A 12464-nucleotide genomic window follows, 5' to 3' on the forward strand; every position below is an offset into this window, starting at 1 on the left:
TCCTGTGTGTCATTTAAGACCTTTATTTCCTTGTTGATCTTTTGTTTGAATGATCTGTCCATTTCAGTGAGGGGAGTGTGAAAGTCCCCTACTATTATTGTATTATTGTTGATGTGTTTCTTTGATTTTGTTATTAATTGGTTTATATAGTTGGCTGCTCCCACGTTAGGGGCATAGATATTTAAAATTGTTAGATCTTCTTGTTGGACAGACCCTTTGAGTATGATATAGTGTCCTTCCTCATCTCTTATTATAGTTTTTGGCTTAAAATCTAATTGATCTGATATAAGGATTGCCACCCCTGCTTTTTTCTGATGTTCATTAGCATGGTAAATTGTTTTCCACCCCCTCACTTTAAATCTGGAGGTGTCTTCGGGTCTAAAATGAGTTTCTTCTAGGCAACATATAGATGGATTTTTTGTTTTTTTATCCATTCTGATACCCTGTGTCTTTTGATTGTGGCATTTAGCCCATTAACATTCAGGGTAACTATTGAGAGATATGAGTTTAGTACCATTGTATTGCCCATAAGGTGACTGTTCCTGTATATTGTCTGTGTTCCTTTCTGATCTACTACTTTTAGGCTCTCTTTGCTTAGAGGACCCCTTTCAATATTTCCTGTAGAGCTGGTTTGATGTTTGCAGATTATTTCAGTTTTTGTTTGTCCTGGAAGCTTTTAATCTCTCCTTCTATTTTCAATGATAGCCTAGCTGAATATAGTATTCTTGACTGCATTTTCTTCCTGTTTAGTGCTTTGAATATATCATGCCAGTTCTTTCTGGCCTGCCAGGTCTCTGTAGATAAGTCTGCTGACAATCTAATATTTTTACCATTGTATGTTACAGACTTCTCTTCCTGGGCTGCTTTCAGGATTTTCTCTTTGTCACTAAGACTTATAAATTTTACTATTAGGCGACGGGGTGTGGACCTATTCTTGTTGCTTTTGAGAGGGGTTCTCTGCACCTCCTGGATTTTGATGTTTGTTCCCTTTGCCATATTAGGGAAATTCTCTCCAATAATTCTCTCCAATATACCTTCTGTTCCCCTCTTTCTTTCTTCTTCTTCTGGAATCCCAATCATTCTAATGTTGTTTTGTCTTATGGTGTCACTTATCTCTTGAATTCTCCCCTCGTGGTCCAGTAGCTGTTTGTCTTTCTTTTGCTCAGCTTCTTTATTCTCTGTCATTTGGCCTTCTATATCACTAATTCTTTCTTCTGCCTCATTTATCCTAGCAGTAAGAGCCTCCATTTTTGATTGCACCTCATTAATAGCTTTTTTTTTATTTCAACTTGGTTAGATTTTAGTTATTTTATTTCTCCAGAAAGGGCTTTTATATCTCCCGAGATGGTGTCTCTAATATCTTCCATACGTTTTTTGAGCCCAGCTAGAACCTTGAGAATTGTCATTCTGAACTGTAGATCTGACATATTACCAATGTCTGTATTGATTAGGCCCCTAGCCTTCGGTATTGCCTCTTATTCTTTTTTTTGTGGTGGATTTTTCCACCTTGTCATTTTGTCCAGATAAGAGTATATGAATGAGCAAGTGAAATCCTAAAAGGGTGGCAACAACCCCAGGAAAATATGCTTTAACCAAATCAGAAGAGACCCCAAATTTTGAGGGTGAGAAAGTGGTTAAAAAGAGGTTCCAAAAATAAAAAGAAACAAATTTAAAAAGAAAACAAATAAAGAAAAAATATAAAATAGAAAAAATATATATATATTAGATAAACTAGTTAAAAAACGTTAAAAAAGATATGGGTAAAAGTTAAAAAAATTTAGCAGATGAAGAAAAAAAGATAGAAAAAAAATTAAATTAACTGCAAGACTAAAGAATCATGGGAAGAAAGCCATGAGTTCCGTGCTTTGCTTTCTCTTACTGTGGAATTCTGCTGCTCTCCTTGGTATTGAACCTGCACTCCTTGGTAGGTTAACTTGGTCCTGGCTGGATTTCTTGTTGATCTTCTGGGGGAGGGGCCTGTTGTAGTGATTCTCAAGTGTCTTTGCCCCAGGCGGAATTACACTGCCCTTACCAGGGGCCAGGCTGAGTAATCCACTCAGGTTTGCTTTTGGGAGCTTTTGTTCCCTGAGCGCTTTCCGTAGAGTTCTGGAGGACGGGAATGAAAATGGCGGCCTCCCAGTCTTCGGCCCAGAGGAGCCGAGAGCTCGGGGCCCCACTCCTCAGTGCACCCTCAGAGAATAGTGCCCAATCACTTCCGTCTCCCTGGCCTCCAGCCAGGCTCCGAGCTCAACCAGCCTGGGACCTGTTCAAGGTAATCCCAAGCTGAGAGCTCACTCCTCAGCTCTGTCTCTGTAGCCAGCTTTCCCGCTCTAATACCTGCAAGCTCTGCGACACTCAGACACCCCCGATCCTTCTGTGACCCTGCGGGACCTGAGGCCATGCTGACCCCGCATGGGCTTCACCCTGGTTTATCCTCTGGAGTAATGTCCCTCAGTGGAGCATACTTTTAAAAGTCCCAATTTTGTGCTCTGTTGCTCGGCTGCTTGCCGGGAGCCAGCCCCTCTCCCCACGGTCTATCTTCCTGTCACCTGGATTCACTTTTCCGCAGTCCTACCTTTCAGAAAGTGGTTGATTTTCTGTTTCTAGAATTGCTGTTCTTCTCTTCGATCTACCTTTGGATTTGTAGGTGTTTGCAATGTTTAGATAAGCTATCTAGCTGATCTCCCGCTACCTGATGTAGTCTCAGGCTGCTACTTCTCTGCCATCTTGACTCCTCCCCTAAAACTGCTCTTTAAAAAAGTCTTAACAATACAAGGTGTGAGGGGCAAATGTTGCTCTTTTTATTTTACACACAGAAAAATTCAAAGTTAGAAATTTACATAAAATTATTTGCAATAATTTTGCAGATAATAAATGAAGTGGGATAGAAGAGCTTTTCAGACAAAGGGAATACTAGGGAGGGGCAGAAATAATTGCATAAAATTACAGGACTTATTTAGAGTATGATGAGTTACTGTGTTTCAAATCACAAAACAAACTGGCGATTTAAACCTTGGAAAATAGGTAACTAAATAGTTCAGAAGAGCTCCCCATGTACCTCACCAAATTTTGGGTTTTGAGCCTGACTAATAAAAGCTATAATGAAGCATTCAACCAAGATAGGATGTCCAATGCAGAAAAGATCCTGAACTTGGTGAATGTGATTTGAACTCAACAAGAAATAGAGTATACTGCTGAAATCACTAACCTAAGTTCCTTTTTTTTTCCTTTTCATTTATCACTTTCCCAAATAACTAATAACCAAATCAAGTAAGTGGCTTGTTTTCAATACCACTTGAATCAATGTTTTCTACTAGTACACAGAAAACCACTCTCTCAAAACAAACTCTGATCTTGTCGGTCTTGACTATTACAATACCTTCCTATATCCTTCTTTATTTTATTATCATTTTTTCCCATTTTCTTCACCACCACAGAGAACCTCTCTAAAATACAAATATGAGCCTTTCATTCCAATTCTTGAATATTTCCATTGGCTCCCCCTGACTTTAAGGATTAGGTAGAAGTGTTCTAACATGCTAACATGCTTTGCAAAACTCTTAATGATTAAGCTTTACTTTATCACCAACTTCATGACTTGCCACCTCCCCACATGCACATTGTCCAATCCCAAAAGCCCCCATTTCTCCCAACCTGCTCATGATAATTTGGTTTTGGATTAACTTTTCCTGTCCAAATGCTTTTCCTTATCATCATCTAAGCTCTTAGCCAGTGAGAACCCAAACTTTGAAGTAATTTGACACTATTCTCTTCCTCAAATTCCATTTTAAAAATGGTGTTATTAAGTCACACCCTTTCTAATGCCTTTATAAAGCCCTTGAGCTAATTGGTTCATTTTCACTCTGACTAACATGTATTTATTTCAGTTCCATATAATCTCATAGTTTACCAGTTTTATTGGTAGTTTTTTATTTAAAGGCCCATGGTTTCTCTCTCTGGACTTTGAGCCCCTCTAGTGACATACAAAGCCCTTCTGATCCAAGCCTGCCTGCTTTTCCATGCTCATATTCCACCCTCTTCCTCATGGATGTAGCAATCCAGCCCCTCCAAATTGGTATATTTTAGTGTCTGCACTTCATTTTCCTCATATTTGAAGTGCTGTCTCTCTCTGCTTTCTCCTGTTCACTCCTCACAAATTTAACGTCTTCCTACATATGCCTTCATGACGTATAGAATCAGCAATGAATCAAAATATGAATTATAAATGGTGTTAATAAGAAATAATATATATGCATAAATTATATTGGAAATCATGTATGAACTTCTATAGTTAGCAGAACATTTCTCACATAAAGAAAGATTAAATTTTTATTTAAAAAATAAACCTGCATTAAAATTCAGCAACTTTTGAGAATAATTTTCATTGCCAGAGCAATGACCAAGAATCCTCAGGAAAATATAAAAATATTGAGCAGATATAACTTCAGGTTTTTGATTCTAATACTGTAACTGTTTTTTCAGTAAGTGTGTGTGTGTGCACACATGTGTGTATATTAAAAATCATAATTATGCCTGGGTATCCTCTAGACTACTAAAATACTGTTAAAGTTTAATGTCTCTCAATACCAAATAAATGGATAATGTAGTCTATTGATTTCAAAATGTGTACCATCAAATAAGATGAAATGAAAAACTTTTTTTTCCTGATTATCTCTAGTCAGAGAAATATATTTTCTAAAAGCTAAAAATAAAAGCAAAAGCACTATAGTTCTTCCTAAGTGCCTGATGAAGGAATAAGTCCACTAAACATTCCCAAATATTGCAGTTAAGACTACATATTAATAGATTATTCACAGGAAAATTATTCATAGAGCTTCAGTGATATGTGAAAGTTATCTGCATCTCACAAATTACTCCATAAATACTTGTTAAATCTGTAAAGTAGATTATTCTCATTTTCCTATATAGGAAATTGCTGTCACAACTAAGTAGACTAATTTGCCAATACTCTCATTTATTCAAGACTATAATCCTTATGATCAGCCTATTTTGTAAGATGTCATATGTAAGCAAAGTAACTGTTCAAGTATTTCACTTATATTCATGAAAGAGTTTCTATTAAATCAACCTAAGAAGTTGAAAGGAATGTAAAAAGTGATATATGTTAACATGTAAGCCTGGATTTATAAAAGATTAGTCCCACAGAATTATTCTTTCTAGAGACCATGTAACATACATGATTGCATACAGTGCAGATTTGATCTTAGTATATTAACTTTAATCAGCTAAAAATATCAGAAGCTGCCATGATTTATTTAAAACAGAGAGGACAAATACGTTCAGGACATGCCTTAATTTATGGGGCATGAAGAAACAGTTATGATCATCAGAAGGCAGAAAGAAATGTGTATTACTAAACTTAAATTAGTTCTCATTTTCCATGGATGGTTGAGTTCTCTGGATGTTTTAAATGTCTTCCTCACTGCTGAATATCAAAATTAAAGCTAAGAAAGACATGTGAAGTTATAATATTCTTTTCATGCCATGCATATTTTTTTCTTGTCACAAATTCAAAAGAATGCTACTTCAAAGAGACAGACAATAGTTGTACTTTCTAAAGTCTTTTCATGTATTTTTAAGAGAAAACAAAAAAGTATATTTGAACACTTGCAGTTATCTGTTGAAAGGGGTTAGTGAAGGGTGTAAGAGAAGATTTCTCTAAAAATATCAATAACTTAGAAGCAGAGTGCCTTTGAAGTGAGAGCTTTAGCATGTGTCCACTTATAAGATATGGATTTATGTCATGGGAAGGCAAGGTGACACAGGTGCTGGAGTTGAGCGAGGCCTATGCTCTGTGGGGTGTCCTTTCTTTGTTTGAGGAAGTGAAATCATGCCTACTACCCACATATACCTAGTTACAAAATACAGAAGACAGAAAAAGTATTAAAGAAAAATATATAAATTTATATAATTTACAAAACCTTTGAATGCTGAACTTCAGAAGTTTCAATTTCTTCATAAATGGCTGAGATTTAAATACAGTTTGTGTGTTTCCAAAGTGTGTCATGTTACACAACAGAGTCATTCTCAAGCTCAAACCATTTGGCTGGCTTCCTTTCATTTTGAAAATTTTATCAATGATGTCCATTAAGCTCACATCTAAATATGCAAGAACTTCATACAAAAAAAAAAAAGTCATTAAAGCTGTAGGGAGCCAGTTTGAATTCTATAACACTTGGTAAGCAACTTAGGATGACATCATTTAATTTTCTCTACAACAATGACAAAAAATCAACAGAAGACCATAAGAATATTTATACTGGCCATGGATTTTATTTTATTTTTTAAAGATTTTATATATTTATTTGACAGACAGAGATCACAAGTAGGCAGAAAGACAGGCAGAGAGAGAAGAAGGGAAGCAGGCTCCCTGCTGAGCAGAGAGCTCGATGCGGGGCTCAATCCCAGGACCCTGGGATCATGACCTGAGCTAAAGGCAGAGGCTTTAACCCACTGAGCCATCCAGGTGTCCCTGGCCATGGATTTTAAAGAAAAGTTTGGTTATTGAAATGTACAACATTCACATAAATTCAGAGAAAATTTAAAGCTGAGGAGGAGCTATGAAACTCTTGTTCAAACCATCTTTGAGAAGAAGGATAAACTGAGGTTGAAGATAGTTTACAACTAACAAAATGCTCTAGCACATGACATCAGGCAATTTTGTATATGATGTTTAATGTTTGTGTGTCTTTTTTGTGGTCTTTCCATTGTAATTTAAAAAATGCATTGAAAAATGTAAAGGGGCCCCTGGGAGGCTCAGTTGGTTAAGCAGATGCCTTTGGTTCAGGTCATGATCTCAGTGTTTTCAGATTGAGTCCCCCATAGGGTTCTCTTCTCCGCCCTCTCCTCCCCACTCATGCTCTCTCTCTCTCTCTCTCTCTCCCTCTCTCCCTATCTCTGTTGCTCTCTCTCTCAGATAAATAAATAAAATCTTTAAAAAAAAGAAAAGAGAAATGTAAAGAGGAAATGATGTCAATGAAAGTAATAAATACACTTTTATGTATATTTTTATGGTAAACGGGGAAAATAAGCCTTCTAACATGACTTAGATATACTTCCATATATGTAACATATATTTTACAACTCAAATCTTCAAATTTATCTGAATCTCAAGATATTTTCTAGGAATTCAAAATTATATGTTTTCTGGGTTCATCTTTGGTGTTCCATTTAAAAACAGAAATATCCATAAAAATAAATAAGCAAATGTGAATTTGAAGCTGTATTTGTATGGTGTAAAAGCTTTCAACAGATAACTATTTCAACTTGCAAATAGATAAATGAGATGATGTTTGATCTGATTTGTTCTGACATGTCTGCAGGCAGAATGCTTTTCAAGTCATTGCTGTGGATGGGGTCTGCAGTGGGATTATTCAGTGCCTCTCTGCTGAAGACTGTGTTGACTGGCTACAAGCAATAGCAACTAATATTTCAAACCTCACAAAGCACAATGTAAGTAGTAACTCAAGGAATACCTGGACATAGAGTTTCTCAGCTGTGGCAAATTTCTTCAGCTTTACAACAACTAGTTGGTGCTTACCTAAAAGTGAATTTATATCCATCATGAAAGATATTCTCTAATAGTTACCTAAAGAAAATCACTTTATCTTGAGAGTTTTAACCTAGAGTACCCGTTTAAGAATACATACACATTTAAATTTGCATTCACAAACATGATAAACCATCAGCATAATTTAAATAAGTGAAAGTAAATATGTATATATGTAGATATACATACATATAAGTATAAAATTATTCTCAACTAAAGCAGTACTGAATTTCAAGATTCATTGACTTTCCTTTAGTGATTTTAGAATTGCAGCTGGAACTGTTTGAGGGGGATGAGAGGGGTAGGTGAGAGTCAGCATGGAGACAGACAGTCCCACCTGGGATGATGCTGGCACAGGATTGGTCAGAAGATGCACTGTAGATGCACTCTTAGAGTCATGTCTGTTTTATCAGGAATGGCTTCTCTACTTTTTCTCTATTTTTCTACTTCAACCTTTCTTTCCCCATTCTGATCTCATCATTATCTCTATCTTTTCATTATCACTATTCTTTCATAACATAATCAATCCTTTCTCCTTACTTCTAGAAGTATAGTCCAACAAAATATGCAAAACTAAAAACATCACTTCATTGAGTGCTGACATGAATCATTAAAAATTATTTGATCTTAATGAAAGATTATTTTATTTCAAAGACAATACTAGATACCATCCATACCTTTGTCTTAATATGCCCCTTCAGACACAACCCTTTTTATGCCATGTTGGAGCATTTCAGTCCCAAGGAAATTTCACAGGTCTATTATGTAAATGGTCAGGTAGAAATATGTAACTCTCAAGCTCATGAACATACAAAACTCTCCCATGTGAGTGACCCTTCAGATTCAAGAATCTATGCACAGATTCTGCTTTGAAATCTAGGAAAGAGCAAGGCCATGCACGTGTCTTCTGAGTCCATGTTGAAGGGATTGCTTGGGAGTTGAACTGACAGGGATGGGACACATTAGTATTCAGCATTTCTCGGAATGCCAAATATTTTTCATTCCATGGCTGCAGGTCTCTTCCTATAGATAACTTCAATACTTGGCAACATTGTGTGTTTTTAAATTTTGGTTATTTGGTATGTGTGAAATTATTTCTCATTGTGGTGCTAATGAAGGGAAGTAAATTTACTTTATGGTGTATAAATGGGTACAAATACACCAAGCCTTGCCCAGGGACATCACCCGACAAGGAGGCCTGGCCTGAGCATATCTGGCTTGAGCAGGAGTGACCCCCACAGCATCCAATCTTTGCCATCTTTTGGTTTCATCATATTGGAGTTACAGAAGATGAAGATGTTAAGAAATTTAGGACTGTTCCCACGCCCCCAAAATACAGTGTTCTCTGAGGATCATGACTTTCCTCATTTCTGACATATTTCTAAGGGATTTTCTAGGGATAAAGTACTATAAAAGTACTGACTTTCTATTTCATTATATGTAGTAATTAGAGTACTTAAACAATGAGCCAAGATAACTATATTAATGAGAAAAAAGTATTTTTAAAAGAACAGAATGTTATTCTTTGATTGACTTATTTTGCTTTGCATAACACCCTCTAGTTCTATCCATTTTGTTGCAAATAGCAAGATTTTTTTTTGATAGCTGAATAGTATTCCGTCGTGTGTGTGTGTGTGTGTGTGTGTGTGTGTGTGTTTATACCACATCTTTATCCACTCATCTGTTGATGGACATCTGGGCTCTTTCTACAGTTTGGCTATTGTGGACATTGCTCCTATAAATAATGGGGTGCAGGTGCTCCTTCAGATTACCACATTTGTATCTTTTGGGGCAAATACCCAGTAGTGCAATTCCTGGGTCATAAGGTAGCTCGATTTTCAGCTTTTTGAGGAACCTCCATGCTGTTTTCCTGAGTGGCTGTTCCAGATTGCATTCCTACCAACACTGTTAGAGAGCTCCCCTTTCTCTGCATCCTTGCCAACATCTGTCATTTTCAGACCTGTGAATTTTAGCCACTCTGACCAGTGTGAGGTGGATATGCTATGTAAACAATACACCAGATTAAAAAGATTTTTTTTTAATCTTGTGAAGAAAGAATGTAAAATATCCTATTTATAATTTTTATACTGATTACATATTAAAATATTTGAGTTAAATAAAATATTATTTAAATTTTAAAAAGGGTGTTAGATTTTAAATCCAAAGTTTTTCTCTTACCAGATCCAAATTTACAATGACCCCATATCCTAGGAACATTCTCATGAAAACTGTTTCTTTGGAATGTGTTTAGTTAGAATGCTGTGACCCAGAAGACAAGCATATGGGAAGAAAGTGAAGATGAAAATGTGTCTATTCTTTATAGGCATAGAGAAGAACAAGTCAGATTTTTCTGCTTGTTTTTCATCCTTGTGATATGTACTTGCCACAAGAGAGGAAAGCACTCTTATCCAATGCTGAGAAATCCATAGGTCTAGTATGATAATATTGTTGTATTAAAGTTATCTAGTTGTTCTTACACACCTTTGAGATTACATTCTAACTGCATGTCCTTTCATCTTGTAATCAGTTCTCACTCAAAAGGACTATTATTGCAACAAACTCCCACGTACCTATAGCACTACATAAACGTTGAAATGTCACTGGGCATAATAATCATATGTGAAAGTTAGATTGACTTCCCTGAGGAACAGTGGTTGCCCTGAGGATACAATTGATATGGTTGGTTCATATGGTGAAAGAAATTATACAGCTTGAGAATAGCTGGATGAGTTTTTTTAACAGAGGCAGATTATTCTAGTTCTCTTAATTTTTTTATTCTAAAAAAGATAGAAATAATACTTTGCAGAAGCTTATAGGAGTTTTTTTCCCTCTATATCTGCAAATACTTTGAGGGTACAAAAGCTTATGGGAGTGTAATTCTGAACAGTTTAACTACTATTAATAGGTGCAAAAATGAAAACATTGAGATGGATAACTTAGGAAATTTCACTTGAGATTAGCATGCATCAACATAAATTTGAAAATGAGATCAACTAGAAAATGCATATAAAATATTATGTTAACAAGTAAAAACAAACACCATACTATTGAAAAGACATAAAATGTATGCACTCCTGATTAGAAGGATAAAAGATATTAAAATTTTACTATTTAGAAACTATTTAATAATGAATGGTTTTTTAGTAATTGGACTAATTGGAAAATATACATAGAAAGTTAAAAGAAAGCAAACAAAACAAAACAAACAAAAACTCTATACTAGAATTACTTGAGTAATATGTTAACCACTTGCTAATTCTTTGATCACTGATTTCCAACAGTAATAATTCTGTTAAATAGGGAGATTTTCATACCTATTTTATGTGGAAATTCCATTGTATTTGTTATCTTAAAAACATTCTTTTTCTAGAAGGTCATTGAATATAATAGTTAAAAATATTTTGACAAACACTATTTCAGTTTGACAGTATTCAAGGTGACTTCAAAATATTTACAGAGCATTTAGTAATGGTATGTAGTAGAAGAGGATACTTCAGGGACTTGCCTTAAAGTCATGCTTGCACAGAAGCCCATTCATTCTACTTAAACTACATACTCACACATTGGAAAGGAAGGAACGGCAAAGGCTACAGTTTACTGGGCTGGGTTCCAGCAGGGCTAAACCAGGTCGCTGTGGACATTTGCTATTATTTTGCGTAAAGTAGACTTGAATAGATTGGTAAAGGTAAAACTCATGAATTGTAAAAAAAAAAAAAAAAAAAAAAAAGTTAATACTTTTAAATTCCCTTTTCTGCTCTTTATTGTTTTATCAAATCCATGATTAAATAACTAGAGAAAGTTATTAATTTTTATTTCCATGACCAAATCATATAAAAAACTGAAGATCTTAAATACAGTGACACTGTAATGGGATGAAACTCTTGGGAAATATTGTGGAGGGTAAATGTATTTTGCGTGTAGAAGGAATATGAGTAATTAGGGGCCAGCTGGCAAACTTTAATAGGTGAGTTTCTAAGATGACTCAAGTTTCTCTACTTCCAGTATACACCGTCTGTGCAATCCTTCCCCTTCATGTGCAGGCTGGATATTGAATTGAGAAGCAAATGCTTCCCTGTCAGAATTTCAGAAGACATTGTGGTTTCAATTGACCTGAACACAACCTGGTGAGAAACCCAGAGAGAGAGGACCCAGCTAGCCCCTCTGGATTCCTGACTACAGAAAATATAGGATAGTAAAATGTTTCATTAAGTCACTAAATGTTGTAGTTAGTTACACAGCAAAAGGGAACTGCATTTGTTTCCTAGAGCTGCTATAACAAATAACTGCAAACTTGGTAGCATAAAATGACATAACTTTATTTTCTCACTGTTCTGGAAGGCAGAAGTGCCAAATCAAGGTGTCATCAGGGCTGGATCTGGAGGCTCCAGAGGAGAATCTCTCCTTTCCCCTTCCAGCTTCTGGTAGCTGTTAGTGTTTCTAGCTTCCACGGCTCAGGGCCACAACACTATAATCTCTGCCTCCATGGTCACATCACTCTGTGTGCCTGTTTCTCCTTTATGTGTCTTTATGTGCTTCTTATAAAGGCACTCATCTTTGGATTTAGGGCCCACTCAGATAATCCAAGATAATCTTGCCCCAAGATCCTTAACTTAATTGCATTTATAAAGATCTCCTTTTTTTTTTCCAAATAAGGAAACATTTGCAAATTCCAGAAATTTAATGTGGATATCTTTTTTTTTTTTTTTTTTTTTTTTTTAGTGGTGGGAGCACAGTCATTGGTGTACTGCAAAAACTAATATGCCAAACAAACAACAACTTAGATTCAGACTTTATGTTCTGATTTATTTTCCAAGGTCGTGTGTCTAATATCAGCAGAGTTTTCAAATCTTTATTATGCATTTCATGAGAAAGGACCTAGAATTTCTTTCAGTTC

General features: G+C 35.7%; 1 protein-coding gene across 4 annotated transcripts in view; it reads left to right on the forward strand.

Annotated features, from left to right (window-relative positions):
• The window catches only part of SNTG1 (syntrophin gamma 1), an 890620-nt gene that overhangs the window by 687903 nt on the left and 190253 nt on the right, over positions 1–12464 (forward strand). For all 4 annotated transcript variants that reach the window (XM_032841184.1, XM_032841181.1, XM_032841185.1 and 1 more), the window contains one exon: positions 7344–7473. In XM_032841184.1, the coding sequence (XP_032697075.1) occupies positions 7344–7473 (130 nt within the window). The remainder of the gene's footprint in view (positions 1–7343; positions 7474–12464) is intronic.

Source organism: Lontra canadensis, unplaced genomic scaffold, assembly GCF_010015895.1.
Source record: "Lontra canadensis isolate GAN:19392208 unplaced genomic scaffold, GSC_riverotter_1.0 scaffold121, whole genome shotgun sequence".
In the NCBI taxonomy this organism is placed as follows: Eukaryota; Metazoa; Chordata; class Mammalia; order Carnivora; family Mustelidae; genus Lontra; species Lontra canadensis.